The sequence below is a fragment of the Arvicanthis niloticus genome, chromosome 2 (assembly GCF_011762505.2).
Source record: "Arvicanthis niloticus isolate mArvNil1 chromosome 2, mArvNil1.pat.X, whole genome shotgun sequence".
In the NCBI taxonomy this organism is placed as follows: Eukaryota; Metazoa; Chordata; class Mammalia; order Rodentia; family Muridae; genus Arvicanthis; species Arvicanthis niloticus.
Genome location: NC_047659.1, coordinates 122,585,610 through 122,607,505, shown reverse-complemented (window position 1 = coordinate 122,607,505; position 21,896 = coordinate 122,585,610). Strand labels below are relative to the sequence as shown.

Genomic DNA, 21,896 nt, shown 5'->3' with positions numbered 1-21,896 from the left:
CTCTCTTCTAGAGGTCGCTGGCCTCTTCTCAAGGCTCACTGTCCTCCCTAGGCTGTGGCAAGGGTTGGCCGCACCTTGACCTCCATAGCTTACACTCTGCCTGCATAGCTCTTAGCCCCAGGCTGTCTGTCCGCAGAGTCCTGCGTGTGCTTTCTTTGGGATTTGGGCACAGAGCCAGGCTATAAGGCCACAGTGAAGGCCAGTCCTGTTTCTTCTTCTCAGCTGTAAACTCCTCTAGTCTTTATAACATCTCAATCCACACACTGCTCCAGGAACGACAGGTACATTGAGTCAGAAAACAGTCCAAGCAGAGAGAAACAGCATTTATTGAGCATCTAGAACATGCTAGGACCAACACTAAGATCTTGCCCTCCATTCATCCCGATGACCACCTGTGAGGTGGATGGAGCTGAAATTATCATAGAGATGTGGAAATTGGTAACGATATTCAAGGACCTGACGATCCCTCATATCCATTCCCTTAAAAACAAACAAACAAATCCCCAAAGAGAGCGGTCTCTGGATTCTGGAAATGTTTCTGGTTTAGGGTTGGGCAGGGTTGCATAAAGTGAGGCGTGAATTGAAAATCTTTTCTGTCGGCCAGTAGGTGGAGCGATTCTTTATCTAGAACACTCTAGAGTCTGGCTCCTCCGCCCTCTGCAGGATTTTCTTGGTATTGCAGGGAGTGAAGCCCTGCGAACCCATTTGCAGGGAAAGAAGCCCAGAAAGCACAGATGGGAGGCCAGGAGCCTAGGCACCCTGGGGATGGTGTCATATGGGCAACTGTGCCGCTGAGCTACAGGTAGTTGTCTTCAACCTGGTCGGCCCCGCTTGGGGAGACATCCTCGTAGACGTCGTCGTCGTCGGGGGCCAGTGCCTCGATGTCATGCGTGATATCGGCCAGCAGCTGGTGGAAGGTCTGCACCTCGGGCCTCTGGGCCGCCCCATCGTAACTGCGCACGGCAGAGGCAGACGTGGAGCTCATGCTGCGCTTGATGCGGCCGAAGCTGTCGGTGAGGATTCCGCCCTCACGGATACCCATACTCTCCAGGAAGCCCTCGAAGTAGCCGATGTCCTGATCTGGGATGAAGGGCCGCATCCCTAGAGGGGAAGGGCAAGATGACTCCAGCATCCAGCCAGCCTGCTACGGAATGCCTTCTCTGGAAGTCTAAGTTCAAGTCCCATCTCTAGCAGTGTGGCTTTACCCAAGATATTTTTTTTTTCACCTCTCAAAACAGCAGATGACACAAGACTCCCCACGTGTTTGCTAGCTTAGTATATTCTTAAGGCTATACTCCCATTTACGGGCTACACAACCTTAGTTAAATACTACTCAGTCCTCACTTTTCTGTTTGGTGCAACTGTACTAACCTACTTCCCACGCTGAGCCCCATAGTCATTAGATTGACTTGTGTCCCTTTCTGGATCTTTGATGTTCTTAACTTTGCTACTCTGAGCTTCAGTCTCTCCACATGCAAATGGGGACGAGACAGCACTATTTACTTCTTAGGAGTGAGGACAGTCTATGAGAACATGCTTGGCTCATGACAACTACAAACACATACATGCTCCTGTGCTATCAGTGTTATTCCTACGGTGCTTGGCAACCCTCTTCAGTGGTGTGTGTGTGTGTGTGTGTGTGTGTGTGTGTGTGTGTGTGTGATCACATCCTGACCAGCTTTGCTGCCCTAGGGCTTTGCTCATACCAGCTGTTTCCTGGCAATTCCTTTCCCTTTTCTGCATTCTTTCTTGCTCTCCTTCTCAGGTCCAGGTTCTTAAAGTCTTGGGCCTTAGGGGCTCAAAGAACAAAGCGCTCCCAGGTGGTGCCAGGCTGGGGATGCCTGGAGTCAAGGGGGATCAGGGCTTACCAATGAGAAGGAACTTCCGACGGTCCCCATAGAGTTTCTGGAGGCCTGCACAGTAGTCCTGGATAGGCAGCCCCAGGCGATAGTCTCGTAGCAGCAACGCAAACTGCTGTATCTCAGGAGGGCCCAGCTTACTCCGCAGCTGTGGGAGTAAGGGATACCCTTGGAGACCAGATCCAGACTGCAACAATGCCCGATTTCTGCTAAAAAATGCTGTTTCTCTCTGGCAGCCTGTCAGGCCCAGCCTGCCTGCAAAATCTTCCACTGCCCACTGGAGGGGACAACATCTGCTCTCTTGCATCTCGGAAAGGCGTGGTGGTTTGTATATGTCTGGCTCAGGGAGTGGCACTATTTGGAGGTGTGGCCTTGTTGGAATAGGTGAGTCACTGTAGGCGTGGGCTTTAAGACACTCATCCTAGCTGCCTGGTAGTCAGTATTCTGCTAGCAACCTTCAGATGAAGATGGAGAAGTCTCAGCTCCTTCTGCACCATGCCTGACTGGATGCTGCCATGCTCCTGCCTTGATGATAATGGACTGAAACTCTGAATCTGTAAGCCAGTCCTAATTAAATGCTGTCCTTGTAAGAGTTGCCTTGGTCATGGTGTCTGTTCACAGCAGTAAAACTCTAACTAAGACAAATGGAATATGGGTCCAGTTTCCTGAGCCCCAATCCTTTGGTGACTTCCTCTGTGGTGGCAGGAGGTCATTATCTCTCTGACTCTTGCTTCCCTTGGGGTGAGGAAGGAGCCTCTCTCTTGAGGTTGCTGAAGAGATGAAAGACAAGATGCAGGAGAGGTGCATAACCTTCAGTTCAGGCTGACGCCAGTCAAGGCTTCTCTAAGCTGGCCTCTCCTAATTGCACCTCCTTCCCTGGCCTCTGAGCAGTGCTTGCTTGAGCCAAGCCATGCTCTGCTTGCCACAGAGCTCTGCCGCCTGCTCACGCTCACCGTGACCATGTATTCCTGTAGCTGCTCGAAGGCCCAGCTGCTGTGGTCGATACTGCTGCAGCGGGAGCCGTGGAAAGACGGCGTGGATGCACCACTGTAACACGCTTCAAATGTGTCCTGGGAGCCATTGCTGCAGAGAAAAGAGGAAAGTAGCTTCACCAACCTCTGTTCCTTTCCCTAGGTAGGCTAAAGGTGGTTGGGCCAATATACCAGCGCTCAAGGCCCTATCCTCGTCTTGCCCATCAAAGCCCAGCAACCTTTCAACCCCCTCCTGATTTCCACACTCTGGTCTCCCTTACCCCACCCTGGGCCTTTGTACATGCTGTTCCCTCTACCTGGAATTCTCTCTTCTCCACTGTCTCTCTCATGTATGGTGTCACAGCCACAGGACCCCCTACTTGGTTATTCTGAATTCTTGCTGTTCCTTCTGCATGGAATAACCTGTCCCTTTTATGGTTAGCTCAACTGTTAATCAGGAAGCCCTCCTGGTTCCTTGATAAGGTAGAGTCCCCTTTCTGACTCTCCTATAGCCCAGGAAGCTTCTTTTCAGTGTGGTATCATCCCTGCTGGCTGCCACTTGTACTGAATCGTGTGACCCTCCCTTTCTCCTTGTTGAGTTCTTTTTATAAACTAGGCTGCCCAGCTCATTGTGGAAGGTTTTGTCGGTGACAGGGTCTCGTATACACTAGAATGGCCTTAAACTCTTTATGTAGTGGGGATTAGCCTTGAACTTTCGATCCTTCTACTTCCAGCCTCCCAAAGGCTGGGGTTGTAGGCATGAACCACCAACCCAGATTTATGCAGTGACAGGGGTTGGAATTAAAGCCTCTGATATCCTAGGCAATCAGTCTCTCATCTCTGGTTCAACCCCAGCCCAATGTAGGAAGTTCTCATTATTAACTGCTTTTAAAATAAGATGACCACACTGGGCTTTGACCTTTTGACACTCTGGCTTCCGCCTCCAGCAGGCTGGGACCACAGACCCAGCAAGGGTGGAGACTCCTGAGTTCACATTCTTGTGCTCACGGGCCAGGTCTATGTCGTTCATTGTGTTTGACCCCTGGGATGCTAAAGTCTGTTTCCCTAGTCTTCTGCATTGGTACAATGGGATGATGAAGATTGGTGTCACTGTGAAAATGACAGGAACTAGCATTTGTAAAGTACTTCAGACTATAGACCCCATGTAACAGATAACCAGCTGCATAGCAACTAGCAAAAGCCAGTAATGTACAATGTATGCACATGGCATGCTCAGCAAATGTGTCATTAGTGTCATTTTGCTCTCCTCAGTCAAATCAGGTTGGTTATGGAGTAGTTTATGCACACATGAGTTCAGGAAGCCAAATGTAGTGGCAATATTAACATTAATGTGGTAGGGCACAGGCCACTGGCAGGGGCCGCTACTTGCCAACACCAGAATCCTTACAGGAACAGGATATCTTAATACCATAGATCTACCAATGGCTTTATTGGATTTAAACTGAAAATACCATATCTTGGGAAACTCCTCAATCCTGAGAAAACTGGGATGGGCAATGTTTCTAACAGAATTCTTTAAAAAAAATTTTTTTGAGGTAGGTTTCATATATCCCAGGTTTGTCTTGAACTCATTATGTAGTCAAGGGTGACCTTCTGGTCCTCTTGCTTTTGCCTTCTGAGTGCAGAGATGACAGGTGTGTGTCAAGGTATGCTGTGCTGGGGATTGAACCAGGGCTTTGTGCGTGGTCAGGGAGGTGCTCTACCAGCGGAGCCACACCCCAGCCTCTCAAACGCTGCTTTAGCCTACATATTCCCAGCCGTGCGTGCAGCTAGTTCTGACCAAGCAGCCAAACTTTTGACTACTAAAATGTAAGCTTGATGGTGTGTGTGTGTGTGTGTGTGTGTGTGTGTGTGTGTGTGTGTGTGTGTACATGCATGTGCTGTAGGGATGGAACCCAGGGCTTTTCTTATAGTGAGCATGCATGGTGACTCTATGGTATTCCCTGGTTTCCATCCTCTCTAAAGTCTTCCAAGAGGCCATTGGTGTGCTGTTGCATGGTTGCACCATGAGGTCACTCTGAGGATGGTGAAGAAGAAGGTGTAACAGAAAGAGAGGCCGGAGGTCCGTAGGACCAGGAGGCCCCAAACTCTTGTATTTTGCATAAGAAGACAAGATAACCAATTCTGCCTTTGTAAACCTACCCTCCCCCGGGTTTTCTATTATACCAACATAGCTTCCAGCATTTGGTGTGACTTTGGACTCTGCAGGTCACTAAACCTAGGAGACTTGAAGATCTCTGTGCTCCCAGGTCTCTAGGTCTCCCAGGGTTTAGCCTGGAGCTCTGTTTACTTCCCATCCTCAACACAAATCATGCTTGGGTCCCTGCCCCCACGCACTCTAGAGGAGTTCAGGTGGTAGTGAGGAGGGAAGAGTAGCATCCCAGACAGTTGATACTCACAAGGAACTGCAGCAGCTCAAGTCGGCATCGTAGGCAAATGTCCCGTCTGTGTGGCAGCTCTCACCTAGGACCAGCAGACAGAAGAACTGTCAGAGATGACAAGCAGGCACCAATATCTCAGGCTCCTTGAAGCCCCAACCTTGGCAGCACCCTGGGTCTAGTTCTGGTCCAGCCCTGATACATAGCTAACCTCAGGCAGCTGATCTCCCCAGTCCTTGCCTTCCCCAGTGCCCAGGTCCAACCCTTGATTGCATACATGGACTAATCTGGAAATGCCTGCCCTAGGAATCTCCTGGGGTAAGATGGCTCAGTTAGCCGACAGTACACATGATGAACGTTCTGCAAAGCAGGGACACTCAAAACAAGGTAGAAGTCCAAGTGCCCAAGCTCAAACTCATCCTAAGCTTGACAGCCTGATCATCTCTGAAGAGGTCACCAAGAAGAATGACATTCTACCAAGTAGACCCCTAGGACCGGGATCCAGCTCAGAACTCCTATAGGCCTTCATCAGCCCTGACTATCAGGACATCCAGCCTCTCCCAGTGCTTTGTGGGAGCTTGGATACGTACTGCAGCTGGAGAGCCACGGCCGCTTTGGTGTGGATCTGTAGTGGTAGCCAGCCCGGTCTACACACTCGATGCTCTGGTCCCCGTAGATGATCTGGAAGACTTGGCAGATGAGTGCGCAGGACTCCTCAGCAGCATCCTGGTCCAGGGGCAGGAAGAGATCTCAGGCTCTCACCCATGCCCAGGGCACTCCTGTGACCTCAGACGCAGTGTGAACCAGTGCTGACACGCACACCTTAAGCTGATTCCAAAGACACTTCCCCACAAAATTATATGGCTCCTCTCTTGTTCTTATGGACCTTTTATAGAATATAGAGGCGACTCAAAGTCCTCTGCCGTGAAAGTGCATTCCAGGATTCCAGGAGACTCATGGCCTATCATGAAATTTATCCAATATAAGGCCTTGTTTAACTAAATGTACAGGCACAGAAGCTGAAGCCCAGTGTGGAGATGGAAGCAGTAGGAGGAGGGACACTTCAGAGAATCAAACTTGTAGGCTCAGTGCTGTCACTACTACTACTGGACACAGGATATGGCTATGGGCTGCCCCATGCCCAATGCAATGGTGGAAGCAAGACAATAATAGAGTCCCTGGTAGAATGAAGAGGGGCTTGGGCAAAGCTTTGGAGTTTGCACATTTGAGGAGGTGTGGGGAGCCAACAAAAGGTGGCTATCATCCTTGCAGCCATCTTGAGCCATATACCCTGACAAGAGACTTGATTACAATAGCCTACAACAGCTGAGCACACTCTGATAACATCTTGTTTTAGATACCCAGGATTTTCCCTTGGGTATGTGAGACTTAAAGGTGTGTGACTTAAGGGCGTGACTTAGAGATCAGATTTAGAGACAAGGCCTAAGGGCATGATTTAAAGGCTTGGCTTAGAAGTGAGACATATAAAAGGCAGACAGAAGAAATTATTATTAAGTATTAGGCACTTGGAGTAGGCACTTGAGACTGAGACAGGCAACTTGCATTAGACACTTATACTCGAGACAGACATTTGGAAGAGAACTTGGAACAGGGAAGGAGACTAGCAACTGGAACTAGGATTAAGATCTGAGACTTGGTAATAGAAACTAAGGACTTGGAGAGAAGAAGAGAGCCTGAAGAATAAACAGGATTGAATCACACTCTGTCTGGTCTCCATTCCTCACGTCCTCACTCTCTCTATTGCTGAACCCTGAACCGAGGACTGGAGCAGCTTGGGGCAGTGCAGGCTCTAACAGTTTAGCCCCCAAGGCTTTTGGCAGTGCAGGTTCCAACATTGGTAGAGCGGTCCCTGACATCTTGGCCCCCAAACGTGGGGCAGCTCAGGCCGAAACATTTTGGCCCCCAACGTGGGGCAGTGAGGTTCTCGACAAGGAGGAATCCGCCTCTTTAAGCGAGAGACACAGGAAGCAGTAACTGATTGACAAAGGCCTTGCTTATGAAGATCCTGCCTTTTGGCACCTCTAAAAATCCTGAGGTAAACGTTAAACTGTAACTCAGGATGGGTTTCGGTGTCATCACAGGTACCGCTATTTAAACCGGGATCAAACCTTACCCTAGAGTAGACAGGGCAGAGAGGATTCTCATGTTATAGCGGAATGCTCAGAGGCTTAATGGGGTTGTGTGATCTGTCTGGATTCACCACAGGCCCAAGGTTGTAATTGTAATGCTGGCGTTGGGGGTTTTAACTCTGACCAGACAGGAGGCCAGAGGCTCAGACACTTGGAAAGTAACTCATTTACTTATTCATTCTACCACCAGGCCAGGACTAACATAACCCCACAGCTGAGTGAGAGCCAAGGCACAGTGTCGCCTCTGTCTGGTTTTCAGGCCCTTGGATCTATCCTTGCTTCAGTTTAAACAACACAAACTAATTTTTCCTGTTGAAACTGGGTCTCTTCCTCCATCCCGACACACAACTCACTCACCTCTACCAGAGCCAGCACAGCCCACGTGATCCTAGCTTTTCTGCACACCTGCGTGCCCCCTCTTCAGTTCCTCATCGTCCTAGTCAAGTTTCCAGGATGAGGCTGTGTTGGATGAGGCAGTGGAGTGCAAAGTGTAAGGAAGGGCTGAGCCAATGGGGTGGGGCATGGCAACCTTATCCATGCAGAGACCATGGAGCTGGGTATGGACAGTGAACAGTATGGGCATAAGGTTTGAATATATTTAAAAATAAGACCAATGAATTTATTGACAGAATAGACAGAGAAACAAAGAAAGAGAGAGAAAGACGGGGGGGGGGGGGGGGGGGGGGACAGACACCAAGAACCACTGCAAGGTTTCAGCCTGAGTCACCAAGGCTGGAGCTGCCATTCAATGAAACATGCAGATGAAGACACTTCAAGTTTGAGAGGAGATTGGGGACTCAGCTTGGAACAAATTCATTCAAAATGAGAAGACAACACTGGAAAAGAAGGAGCAGAGATCTGGTTAGAATGAAATTCAGAGTGTTCTCTGGATTTTAGAAGGCAGCAGAGTAGAAGTCACCTAGAGACAAGTGTGGATACAGGAGAAAAGATTGAAGATGATGCCTGGACCACCCTGACTTTAAGAAGCTAGAAAGAAAGAAGGTACCAGCTTCTAAGAAGGAGTGCAGGGTGAGAGTGGGGGAAACAGGAAAGGAGGGCTGGGTGGTAACTCAGGGTGGGATTGTAAGCCACTGAATTGCATTGCCTGGGATTGACCTCCTCTCCCTGTAGACAGGCACACTCATTATTCAGAAAGAGACCTGGAACCCGAGCAGAGGAAACGCTGGGAAGGCTCAAGGCTTGAAACTACCTGCTAGCCTGGGTGCTCCTTAAGGGAGGACGCCAAACGGCTCAGTCATCTCCTCGCCCACAGCATCTAGCCCAATGTGGGGCACACAGCTGGCACTCAATAAATACCAGCACTCCAGGCATGGTGGTGTGGACCTTTGATCCCAGCACTCAGGAGGCAGAGGCAGGTGGATCTCTGAGTTGGAAGTAAGCCTGATCTACAGAGTAAGTTTCAGGACAGCCAGGGCTACACAGAGAAACCCTGTCTCGAAAGACTACAACAAAAACAAGTATACTATCATCATCATCATCATCAAGTGATCGAGGACAAGGGTGAATGAGGACAGGAAGGTGACAGGCAAGTAGGACAGGCAAGAATGATGGCAAAGCTTTTTCCTTAGTTGGTTACCAAGAGAAAGGCTCTGAACTTTCTGGGTTTGAATCTTGAAAGCCACCGCTTTCCGCAGGACTTTTAGTTACCTAAACTTTGAGCCTGCTTCCCTTCCTAAGGAATGGGACTAGATGTCATATTCGCCCTAGGGGATGCTGTGGGGATTAAGTGTTAATGTTGTCCCCTGTCTGTCTAGGGACAGTGCTTCACCTGGTGTAATTAGTGCTATAGTGACTGTCGCGGGGGTGGTGCCAACACTGCCTGGCGCTCACCCTGTTTGCCACAGCCAGGATGACCAGGTTGCAGTAGGCGTCGGGGCTGTGATTCTGAGGATCCAGTGGGTTGGGTCCGGGGTGGCGTCGCTCCCAGCTGCCGCCGACGCCGCCACTCGCCTGCCGCCGCTCCCAGCTGCCACCCGGCTTGCCCGCGCCGCCGCCCGTGTGCCGCCGCTCCCAGCTGCCGCTGAACGTCTGTCGCCGCTCCCAGCTACCGGACGCCCTCGCTCCTGCGCGCTGCCGCTCCAGGCTGCCGCCGCCTCCTGCGGCTCGGGCCTCGGCCCCCGCGCCCCCGCCCCACGCCACGCGCCAGTCCAGGCTGCAGATGGTGTGGCGTCGCTCGGCTGTGCCCACCCGTCGTTTCTCCGGCACAGCGCCCGGAGGGCCGGAATCCCGACCGGTCGAACCTCCCGGGCTGCCGTCCATGCCCGCTGGCACCGGGTCCACGCCCAGACCTAGGGAAGGACTGGGGTTGGGGATTCAGCAGCAGGAGATCGCGGCTTCCTGGGGCCACTCGGAGGGCCACCTCGCAGCCGAGGTTCCCTGAGCTAAGGCCCTGCCCAGCATTAAGCATTAAGCTGAGTTGTTCTGCTAGCTCTGGAACTTTTGGATCCCACCCCAAACCTATGACTCCACCTCCGGCTTTGGCTCGGCCCCAGACCTCCAGGGGGCAGCCACAGAGTTTCCACCCTCCCCAACACACCCTAATGCGCTTCTCCTCAGACTTGCTTTCTGAGAGTGGTAGTCAACTTGTCCCTTTTCTCAGTACCCTTCATTTGAACGGTGACCTTGGTCTAAGCATCCCACCTTCCAGTAGGACTTTCCCTGCTATCTTCAGTCCCATCTCCAGATTGCTGACCTGAAACCTTCCACAAGACCCAACTCCTCCCCTAGCTAGGGCGCCCCCTACTGTCAGATCAAAGTCAAGCGGTTATATTTTTCAACCACCTCTCACAAACCTTTAACATTGAACTGTACTAAGGTTGAACCCTTGACTCCAACATCTCTGCCCTATCCAACAGTCGCTATCTGGTCAGGATGCTTATCCCTCATCTTAAATCCCCGGCTCTCCGGTCTTACCTGTGGTTTCTTCTGCCTGCCCTTAGTCTTAGAATAGTGCGCTCAGGTTTTCTTTCATCCCTTTCCCAGCCTCGGATCCTTTCCCTGGTGCCCTCACGCAATGGTCCCAGCACTGCAGGTTGGCCTCCCACCCCGTCTGCCCAGCACCGCACCAGTCTTAAGCACTAGCAGATGCAGAGCATCGTCCTGCAGGTAGGAGGCAGCAGCAATCTCGTGCGTGGGGATGCGCAGAATGAGCTCCTCGTTGTCGCGCCAGGTGAGCAGCAGGCAGCGTGCGGACAGGCTCAGGATGCTGTCCTGCTCCGGCGTGGTCTTCAGAGGCAACTCCTTCAGCTGCTGCGGGGTGGGTCAGATCACCTGAGTCCCCCGAGAAATCCGGGTAGGAGAGGGGAAAGGGAGAGAGACCCCGCCGACCTTACCCTGGCGGTGTCCAGCAGCTGCAGGAGCTCGTCTCGGCTGGAGGGGTTCAGTGAGGAAGTCACCCAGGTGAGGTGACCCAGGAACTGAATGAGAAATGGGAGATTCTAGCCTCCGAGTTAATGCAGGACAGGCTGAAATACTCACATTAATAATAATCTGTATGATGGCTAATTTTGGTTGTCAACTTGTTAAACCCAGGCAGCTGGCACACTGGTGAAGGATTCTCTTGATTGGATGATCATTTGAAGTGAGAGATCCACTTTAAATCTGAGCCACACCTTCTGGTGGCAGCCCACTTAGAGGGACATGGAAAAAGGAAGCTTTCACCTTTTGCCTACTTTCCCTCGATCTTATTGGCAAATCCATCTGTTCTGCTGCTGAGGCTTTCCTTCAATGATACTAGATCCTAATTCTTCTGGATTTCCACAAAGACTGAAGACCAGCTGAGACATAGTCTCACAGACTGAACAATTGTCAGACTCTTGACCTTCCTGTTAGAAGACTGCCTATGTTGGACTGGCTGGACCACAGCCTGTAAGCCTCTTAGACCCCTCCATCAATTCTGTTCCCCTAAAGAACCCTGACTAACAACACACACACACACACACACACACACACACACACACACACACACACAATCTCCCGTGTGATTTTCAGAGGCAGCTTCTTCAGCTGCTTTGGGGTGGGTCAGATCACCCGAGTCCTCGGGAATTTGGGGTAAGAGAGGGAATTACATACTTTCCCATCCACTCACGTTTACTTTAAGGATTAAAAGGCTCAGAGTGGTACAGTTAACTGAAAATCTGGCCCAGGATTATAGCTAGAAAGGGTACGGCTGGGCAAGTTGTGGTGGAGCATGCTTGTAATCCAGCACTTGGGAGGTGGAAGCAGGAAGTTTAGAGTCCAGGGTCAGCCATGGGAGTGGTGACGATATCAATGAACTTCTTGAATCCCAGCACTTGGGAGGTAGAGGCAGGTAAATCTGAGTTTGAGGCCATCCTGGTCTACAGAGTGAGTTCCAGGACAGCCAGGGCTACACAGAGAAACCAGTACTGGAAGGTGAGATGCTTAGACCAAGGTCACCATTCAAACAAACAAGCAAACCAAGAGTCCAAGGCTACATAGCAAATTCAAGACCTCCCTGGGCTACATCAGACTCTTGTAAGGTAGGGAGAAAGCTTGAATGCATGCGCCAGAGCCCACATTTCCAGTAGTTAGCTTATACACACTAATACATGGCCACCTCACTTTATGGGGCTCTGCAGGAAAGTAAAAGTCACTAATATAGTGTTTCCTTCCCCTAGCCACTGCCATGTTGAAGATCAGATTTAGAGCCTCTTTGCATGCTAGGTCAGACTCTATCAGTGTGTGTGTGTGTGTGTGTGTGTGTGTGTGTGTGTGTGTGTGTGTGTTTGTGTTCCTGTGAGTGCAGGCATATGCTATAGCACCTGTGTGGCAGTCAGGGGCTGAGGTCCTTCCTGTCTTCCACATTGCCTGAGCCAGAGCCTCTTGTGCCAGACTCAGGTTCCTGAGCTTCCAGGGCTTCTCCTATCTCCACCTCCCATCTCCACGGGGTTTTCAGGACCATGGGTGTATGCTTTGCATGTGCCTGGCTTTACAAGGGTTTGGGGGGATAGAAACTCTGGTCCTCAAAATTTCCAGCAAGCACTTTATCCATCAAACCATTCCCGCCTTCACGCCTGCCCCAGGCCAGGGTCTACTATTAAAGCTTGAGGGATCCCTGGACTTTCCTTGCCCAGAGCCTCTCCCCACCTTCTGCATTATTAATCCTTTTAACAACCTCATTGCAGATTAAATGGAAAGAAGCATTGAATTAATACATCATTAAAAAGACATTCTCAATCAATATTCAAGTTCCCATGCATTCTTGGTTATAATAACATTATCATTTAATTGTTATTCAGTATGAGAATTAACTTTTTATTGCTTTAATTGCAAAATTCTGGGTGAATTTCACCACTCACATCTTTTTTATTCTGTAAACTTTCAGCCCTTGGGTTTTAAACATATTCTTTTTCTAGCTTTTCTTTATTTATAGAGTTGCCAGATAAAATACAAGATGTCAGTTAAACAATAATTTTGTTTTTAGGACTTTTTTGGTACCTATTCAGTTCTATTTAACATTTGGAGCATATTTATGCTGAAGAAGTAATCACTGCTGCTCTGCAGTTCAAATCTGACCAAGTAGCCTGTTTGTTCAATACCTTAATCCCACTTCACATCAATCTTTGGCTGATGAAGACCTGGTAACCTACCAATGCTCCTTCACGGTGAGTAAGAGACTCCGTTATGGCATCTACCTATCCATGCCCCAGACCTGCCTCCTGTGCTGGATTTGCAGCCTAGGGCCTCCAGAATGCCAGGGTGCTGGGCGAGTGCTCTAGCACCAAGCCACAAGCCCAGCCTCTCGCTTGCTCTTAACTTGGACACTAAATAAACAGGGAGCCTGCAGACAGAAATCTCATGAGTAGGTTGAGCTTTTGGAAACACAGCACAGTTCCCCACTCAGTCTCCTGTGGGGGTGGCTTCTGAGCCCCATGTTGGGGAAGAAATTATGGAGCTCACTGGGTGGGTGTCACCCTCCTGCTGAGGGTTTGCAGCCCGTGGCAGTAAGGTAGGAGGCTTCCCTCATGTGACACAGGGTGTGGCAGACTTGGTGTGCCTCCAAGCCCACCCCTACCCTTTGTCCCACGCTCACCTTGACCTCTTTCTCCAGGTAGTCACACAGCAGGATGTGGGGGTCGATGAGGTAGTCAGGGGGATACAGAGGCATAGAGTGCAGGGGCCTGCGACTGACATTGTTTTTGAAGGCAGCCTGGCGTGCAGCCTTGGGGAACACCAGCCTTCGGATGGGGGACACAAAGCCCTGGTGGAGACAGGAAAGTCCCAGTAACTACAGCACTGGCTCTCTGAGTTCAGTTTTACTTCCACAACCTAAGTTAATCCTCCTAAAAGCTACAGGAGGTGCAGTCCTGTGCACTCCCCTTTCTCAGATGGAGAAGCAAAGAAGCTCCAGCCTGAGAGCTAGAAAGAACAGGTGGGACGTCCCAGTCCCCAAACCTGCATTTGAAGTACCCAGGGAGGGTGGAGGGCCTGCCAGCCAGATCCAAAGACTAGCCAAGGCCTGGGGCTAAGTGGAGGATGCCTGGGCATGAAGCTATTGCCTGTTTGTGAGTTAGAAATACAAAATAAATAAATGTAAGTATAATCCAGAGACACCAATATAAAAATACCCAGGATAGATCAAGGGAATTTGAGAGAAATGCTAGACCAATGGAATCTGAAGCCCTGGGGGCAGCAATCCAGTGTCCCCAGTGACATTCTAGAACTACGCTGGCAGTTTCTAAAGCAAACCAGAAATTCTGGTGGCACATGTGGCGTGCTACTTAGCTTCATGGAACACCAGGCACAAACAGGATGGGCTGCCATCTATCAAATGGACCTCACTGGGTGATTCTAGCACTCAGGAGGCTGAGGCAGGAGAATTGCTGTGGGTTTGAGGCCAGCCTGAGCTACATAGTAAGTTCTCAAGATCAGCCTGGGTTACATGGTGAGACCTTGTCCCCTAAATAAACACATAGACCCATAGAGCATGTGCATGTCGTGTGCATGTCGGCCCCAGTCAGTCACACAGGGCACATTTTTGTGTGTCAGTACTGGGGATTTTATCCAGAGCCTCACACAAACACCTCTGAGCTGTATGCCTCCAGCCCTCTTTGCACTTAAAATTCTTATTATCAGTTTGCAGTTTAGGGTATCAAATCTGGGACCTAGCATGCTGTGTCCTGCCAAGGAACAAGACCCACCCAGCCCACTCCAGCCGTGCTCGCTCCGGGACCCACTCACTCATATGAGGGATCAGATCTCATTCCAGATGGTTGTGAGCCACCATGTGGTTGCTGGGATTTGAACTCATGACCTCCAGAAGAGCAGTCAACGCTCTTAACCACTGAGCCATCTCACCAGCCTCTCCACCCAGCTCAGTTTTACAATTTTGAGACAGGTTCTCAATAAATAACCCACACTAACTTTAAATTTGTAATCCTCCTGCCTCAGCCTCCAGAATAGCTGGGATTATAGGCCTGTACTGGACTCATGTGAGTACCTTATAAAACATTTTGAACCCCGTGTCTTAGGCGGAGAGAGCGCTGTGTGGTTGAGGGTGCAATGGGAGCTGGGTTAGTACTAAGTGGGGGAACCTCTCAAATTCAGAAAAGGAGGAAGGCAGAGAGAAGACTTGGGATGGCTTAAGCTGAGGTCTCAGGAGTGAGGTTTTTTTTGTTTGTTTTGTTTTTCACAAAGGTGGGGAGGGTGAGTGTAGCTTGGGAGGCAGCAGGCAGGGAATAGGTGGGAGGCCCCAGCCTGGGGCAGTTTCCATCTGTGCCTGGAGCTGACCCTGTGCCATAGTTCTTCATACCCAAGTCCCACCGGGAGAGAGCTGGTCTCCGAGGAGTACTGACACACCTGAGAGCACAGGTGAAACCCCCACTTCTGCTCAAATTCCTGACCCAAGAGGGACCTGCCCAGAGTCATCAGGATACAGGCTCCAAGGAACAGCTGGGAACAGGAACTTTCCAGTTTCCATCTGCACCCTGGAGCTGACCCTGTGTCACAGCTCTCTATACCCAAATTCCTTCTGGAGAGAACTGGTCTCCCAGGAATACTAACACACAGGCTTACAGAGGGACAAGCCACAGTCAGAGACAGCAAGACCAGCCAACACCAGAGATAACCAGATGACGAGAGACAAGGGCAAGAACACAAACAACAGAAACCAAAGCTATTTGGCATCATCAGAACCCAGTTCTCCCACCACAGCGAGCCCTGGATATCCCAACACACCAGAAAAGCAAGACTCTAATTTAAAAATCACATCTCATGATGATGATAGAGGACTTTAAGAAGGACATAAATAACTCCCTTAAAGAAATACAGGAAAACACAGGTAAACACAAAAACCCCTTAAAGAATTACAGGAAAACACAACCAAACAGGTGAAGGAATTGGACAAAACCATCCAGGATCTAAAAATGGAAGTAGAAACAATAAAGAAATCACAAAGGGAGACAACCATGGAGATAGAAAACCTAGCAAAGAAATCAGGAGTCATAGACACAAGCATCACCAACAGAATACAAGAGATAGAAGAGAGAATATCAGGTGCAGAAGATACTATAGGAAACATTGACACAACTGTCAAAGAAAATGCAAAATGCAAAAAGTTCTTAACACAAAATGTCCAGGAAATCCAGACACAATGAGGAGACCAAACCTAAGGATAATAGGTATAGCTGAGAGTGAAGATTCCCAACTTAAAGGGTCAATAAATATCTTCAACAAAATTATAGAAGAAAACTTCCCTAATCTAAAGAATAAGATGCCCATAAACATACAAGAAGCCTATAGAACGTCAAATAGACTAGACCAGAAAAGAAATACCTCCCGCCACATAATAATCAAAACACCAAATGCACAAAACAAAGAAAGAATATTAAATGCAGTAAGGGAGAAAGGCCAAGTAACATATAAAGGCAGACCTATCAGAATTACACCAGACTTCTCACCAGATACTATAAAAGCTAGAAGATGCTGGACAGATGTCATACAGACCCTAAGAGAACACAAATGCCAGCCCAGGCTACTATTCCCAGCAAAACTCTCAATTACCGTAGATGGAGAAACCAATATATTTCATGACAAAACCAAATTTACACAATATCTTTCCACAAACCCAGCATTACAAAGGATAATAGCAGGAAAGCTTCAATACAAGGAGGGAAATTATACCCTAGAAAGAGCAAGAAAGTAATCCTTTTCCAACAAATCCAAAAAAAGATAGCCACACAAAGATAATTTCACCTCTAATAATAAAAATAACAACAATAAAGAAGCAACAATCACTGTTCCTTAACATCTGCTAACATCAATGGACTCAATCCCCCAATTAAAATACATAGGCTAATGGACTGGATACATAAACAGGGCCCAGCATTTTGCTGCATACAGGAAACCCGCCTCAGTGACAAGGACAGACTCTACCTTAGAGTAAAAGGCTGAAAAACAATTTTTTAAGCAAATGGTCCTAAGAAACAAGCTGGAGTAGCCATTCTAAAATCTCTAGCCTGAGAACACAAAGGGAGGGACTCATGGCTCCACCTGTATAGGTAGTTGAGGGTGGTCTTGCCAGGCATCAGTGGAAGTGGACAGCCTAGGTACCTGAAAGTTTGGATTTCCTAGTGTTGGGGAATTTCAAGAGCAGGGAGGTGGGAATGAGAGGATGGTGGGAGCACACCCTCATAGTAATTGGAGGAGGGGGGATGGGGTAAGGGGTTAGGCATCAGTGGAAGTAGAAGGCCTTGGTGCCTGAAAGTTTGGATTCCCTAGTGTTGGGGAATTTCAAGAGCAGGGAGGTGAAAATGGGAGGATGGTGGTAGTACACCCTCATAGAAACTCCCAGAATTATATGGATTAGACATGACAGAGGCAGGCCGCCAGAAGACTAGATTCCAGAATTCAAACAAAAAATTTTCTTGATACTAAAATTTGTTTTGAGAATTGTATATTGCAGAATACACAGCCTTGGTGTATCTACTCATCAAGTGAGCTGAGCAGATCTGCTCGAACCTCTGATGTCCTGGAATTGCAGCGGGATGCAGTGAAGACACAGACGTCAGAGGCTTATCAATTTACTCTTCCCCCTGCCCCTCTTCTAATATCTCAACGCCCATAATCAGTTTGAAGAAGTTAATGAAGAGTCAGCGCCCTATTCCCTGAGCTTGGGGACTGAGGTGGTTAATATTGGGCTGTTTTTCTAGGGAAAAGTGGTTTTGTTGGAACAGGGAGGATTAGCTAGGATCTATTGCATAGCCATAACCTATTGGTAGAAATATGTATAATCGTTATTAAAATGAAGCTATAATTTCTTAAATGGTACAAAATTTACTTTGATCTCAAATTTAAGGTTTTCATTGGTAGGAGCTTCTTATTGATATAAAAGTGAGATTAATATTGTTACTCTCATAGGCACTGTGCCTATATAACACATTTAGGAATACAAGGCTTAGATCCAGTCCTTCTTTAACTTTTTAAACTGATTTGAGATGGTTAGCCTGTGAGTTAAGGGCCTATAGCAAATTCATGGCTCTGAGTTTATTATTAGGGAGTTTTCTATATTTTATTTAGCTGAGAGGAGTTAAAAGACAGCAGTCCAGATTGCCTTACATGGATAGTTGGTTTTCAAAACGTCAGAAGTCCACAGAATTGACGTTACAAACATTTCCGTATTAATGTCCATTTTGATTAGAGACCTGTCTGCTCCTGACAGCTTCCTGGCTTGGATTCTAAGAAGAAATTGAGCATCTTTGGAGTTACTCCAGTTGTGGCGAGACAGCCACTAGGCAAGAATTGCCCCTTTTCATCTACAGACAAACTACTGTCCAGAAAAGGACACACTTGCAGAATAGTTGGCTGATTATATCTGCCAAGAGAGAGTAATCAGCCCTTAATAATTCTGCATCACTAGGTCTGTCAGATGATTCTGGGCCAGAAGGCTGAAGATTGAATGCCCCAACGTTTTGTAGTATAGGGACTGTCTAGGTGTTCAATGGTCTCTATAATTTGGCTAAGTTTTAGAAGCTATGCTTTGTGCTTCCCATAATTTCAGTTAACTCAGTAATTCTGGATTTCTGATGGGGTTGAAGACTTATAGTCTCATAGCCAATCCTGGCCATTTACTTTGAGATAAAAGGTTTGAAAGGATGGTTTTCAGCTGACATTCATTCTAAAGCCAAGAAAAAAAGTCAGGTTCAAAATTAAGTCTTTTAGTCAGGAGGGATGACAGAGGTTCTGGTTAGTCAACAAAATGATGGACTGGGTATTAGGTCTATCTTGTATCTTACTGACACAAATTGGTATAGTTATGCTCTAATTGTATTCTAAGAGAAAAGTTTTATTTTTAACAGGAAGGGTGATATGTAGGAGGAGCTAAGGTGGGAGGAGTATGGAGAGGAGGAGAAGGAGAGGAGGAGCTAGGTGAGGGGGGGGGGAAACATGGAGGTGGATGTTTGTATGTCCCCGACAGTCAAAGATAGTTGATATATCTCGGTTGGGTATTGGGTTACACTTCTGATTGATATTTAACATTACCAAACTTATAAAACCTTTGATTAACATTAAAAAAAATAGTATAAAAGCAAAAAGGAGAAGCGGGGATGGGATAGGGGTTTTCTAGGGAGGGGAAGTGGGGAAAGGGGATGGCATCTGAAATGTAAATAAATAAAATATCCAATAAAGATTTTCACATAAAAAAAAAAAGAAAAAAAAAAAGAAGGAAAGAAAGAAAGAGATGCCAATAAATATACAAGAAGCCTACAGAACTCCAAATAGAATGGACCAGAAAAGAAATACCTCCCGCTACATAATAATCAAAACACCAAATGCACAAAACAAAGAAAGAATATTAAAAGCAGTAAGGGGAAAAGGTCAAGTAACATATAAAGGCAGACCTGTCAGAATTACACCAGACTTCTCAACACAGATTATGAAAGCTGGAAGATCCTGGGCAGATGTCATACAGATCCTAAAAGAGCACAAATGCCAGTCCAGGCTACTATATCCAGCAAAACTCTCAATTACCATAGATGGAGAAACCAAGATGTTCCAGGACAAAACCAAATTTACACAATATCTTTCCACAAATCCAGCCCTACAAAGGATAATAGATGGAAAACTCCAACACAAGAAGGGAAACTACACCACCCCCCCAAAAAGCAAGAAAGTAATCTTCTTTCAACACACCCAAAAGAAGATAACCACACAAACATAATTCCACCTCTAGAAACAAAAATAACAGGAAACAACAATCACTGTTCCTTAATAGCTGTTAACATCAATGGACTCAATTCCCCAATAAAAAGACATGGACTAACAGACTGGATCCGTAAACACGACCCAGAATTTTCCTGCATACACGAAATGCACCTCGGTGAAGATCAAAAACTCAGGTGACAGCAGCAAGGATGTGGAGAAAGAGGAACACTCCTCTATTGCTGGTGGGATTGCAAGCTGGTACAACCACTCTGGAAATCAGTCTGACGGTTCCTCAGAAAATTGGACATAGCACTACCTGAGGACCCAGCTATACCACTCCTGGGCATATACCCAGAATATGCTTCAACATATAACAAGGACACATGCTCCACTATGTTCATAGCAGCCTTATTTATAATAGCCAGAAGCTGGAAACAACCCAGATGTCCTTCAACAGAGGAATGGATACAGAAAATGTGGTACATTTACACAATGGAATGACTTCATGAAATTTGCAGGCAAATGGATGGATCTAGAAAATATCATCCTGTGTGAGGAAACTCAGTCACAAAAGAACACACATGGTATGTATTCACTGATAATTGGATATTAGGAAAAGATCATGGAATACCCACGGTAGAACTCAAAAATCACATGAGGCTCAAGAGTAAGGAAGACCAAAGAATGGATGCTTCAGTCCTGCTTAGAAGGGGGTACAAAATAATCAAAGGAAGTAGAGGGTGGGAGGGACTTGGGAGGAAGAGGAGAGGGGGAGGGGAAAGAGGGGAAGAATCAGGTATGGAGGAGTTGTACAGAGGGTCAGGAAATTGAACAGAGGTGTGTAGCAATGGGGGATGGGGAACTGGGGGTAGCAGAAAGTCCCAGATGCCAGGAAAGCAAGAGCCTCCCAGGACCCCATGGGAGTGACATTAGCTGAAATACCCAACGAAGGGGAGGGAGAACTTTTCCAGACCGTATCCAGAGGTTAAGCATGGCCCCTCGGTTGAGGGATGGGGCCACCCACCCATCTCCAAAATTTTAACCCAGAATTGCTCCTGTCTAAGGGAAATACAGTGACAGAGTGGAGCAGAGACTGAAGGGAAGGGCATCCAGAGACTGCCCCACCTGGGGATCCGTCCCACATGCAGACACCAAACCCAGATACTACTGCTGATGCCAAGAAATGTTTGCTGACAGGAACCAAATACAGCTGTCTCTTGAGACGCTCTGCCAGATCCTGACCAATACAGATGTGGATGCTTACAGCCAACCACTGGACTGAGCACAAGGACCCCAACAGAGGAGTTAGGGGAAGGACTGAAGGAGCTGAAGGGGCCTTATCTGGCATCAATGGGAGGGGAGGTCCTTGGTCCTGTGAAGGCTTGATGCTCCAGTGTAGAGGAATGCTAGTACAGTGAGGCAAGAGTGGGTGGGTGGGTAGATGGGGGAGCACCCTCACAGAAGCAAGAGGAGGGGAAGTGGAATAGGGGGTTTGCAGAGGGGAAACCAGGAAAGGTTATAACATTTGAAATGTAAATAAATAAAATATCTATTTTTTTTTTTAAGAACTAGGAAAAAACAAAAGACTGAAACTTAGACGGGAACCCAGATGTCTGGCTGTCAGGGACAGACAGAAACTTTCTTCCAAAGGAGAAGGAAGGCCCGTCTTGTGTGCTGTTTGCTAACTCCATGTCCCTCACCTCTCTACTCCACCTTCAGAGACATTTCTCAAGCCTGGCCCTCTCGAACTCCCACTTACCTTCTTCCCTTTCTTGGCTTCATATTCCATGGTGAAACAGCTCCTCAGCTCCTGCCACCCTCCTCTCCACGCCCTCCAGACCCCCCTCCATTTCCTTTGTTCTTTTTCCTGCCTGGTCGGAAACTCCACCAGTACCAGAGTTCCTGCCCCTCCCATCTGATGATGGGGGTGGGGCAGATGGAGAAGACTGCCTTGGAACCCTGTAACTGAAGGGGTGGGAGCCAAACATGGTGTCCAAGGGCTTGGCACTTGGAGCAGACTGAGGAAGGGTCCCCGAGTTGGAGATCACATTTGGGTCATTCCCTATGTCTGCCACCAACTTTGATGGATGACTTTGGGCAAGGTAAGACAGTAAAAGCCTCTTTCAAAGCCTGCTGCCTGTTTCTCTGTGTACACCAGGAGAAACCCCAGCCTTTCTCTGAGAAATGAATGAGAGAGTGAGTGGAAAGTGCTTCAGACTATATCCAGGCAAGTTAAGCTAGTAATAGTAATTGTAGTAATAGTAGTGACAGTAACAGTAACAATAAGTCCTTACTTTTCAGAGCTGGCATATGAGGGCCTCTGGGACTGCCTGT

General features: G+C 48.0%; 1 protein-coding gene across 3 annotated transcripts; it reads right to left on the bottom strand.

Moving 5' to 3' along the window:
- Positions 1 to 310: 310 nt before the first annotated feature.
- Ccm2l (CCM2 like scaffold protein) lies at positions 311 to 21,404 on the bottom strand. 3 transcript variants are annotated; one of them, XM_034496494.2, is made up of 10 exons: positions 21,322 to 21,404; positions 13,453 to 13,620; positions 10,733 to 10,816; positions 10,466 to 10,649; positions 9,231 to 9,688; positions 5,820 to 5,955; positions 5,251 to 5,314; positions 2,813 to 2,942; positions 1,869 to 2,007; positions 311 to 1,101 (listed from the first exon to the last, which is right to left on the bottom strand). In XM_034496494.2, the coding sequence occupies exons 1-10, from the start codon at positions 21,349 to 21,351 to the stop codon at positions 797 to 799; spliced, it is 1,698 nt and encodes a 565-aa protein (XP_034352385.1). In that variant the 5' UTR covers positions 21,352 to 21,404; the 3' UTR covers positions 311 to 796. The 3 variants fall into 3 exon arrangements, with proteins under 3 accessions (XP_034352385.1, XP_076786119.1, XP_034352386.1); XM_076930004.1 differs by lacking the exon at positions 13,453 to 13,620 and having other exon boundaries at positions 21,322 to 21,394; XM_034496495.2 differs by lacking the exon at positions 5,251 to 5,314 and having other exon boundaries at positions 831 to 1,101.
- Between the last annotated feature and the right edge of the window lie 492 nt (positions 21,405 to 21,896).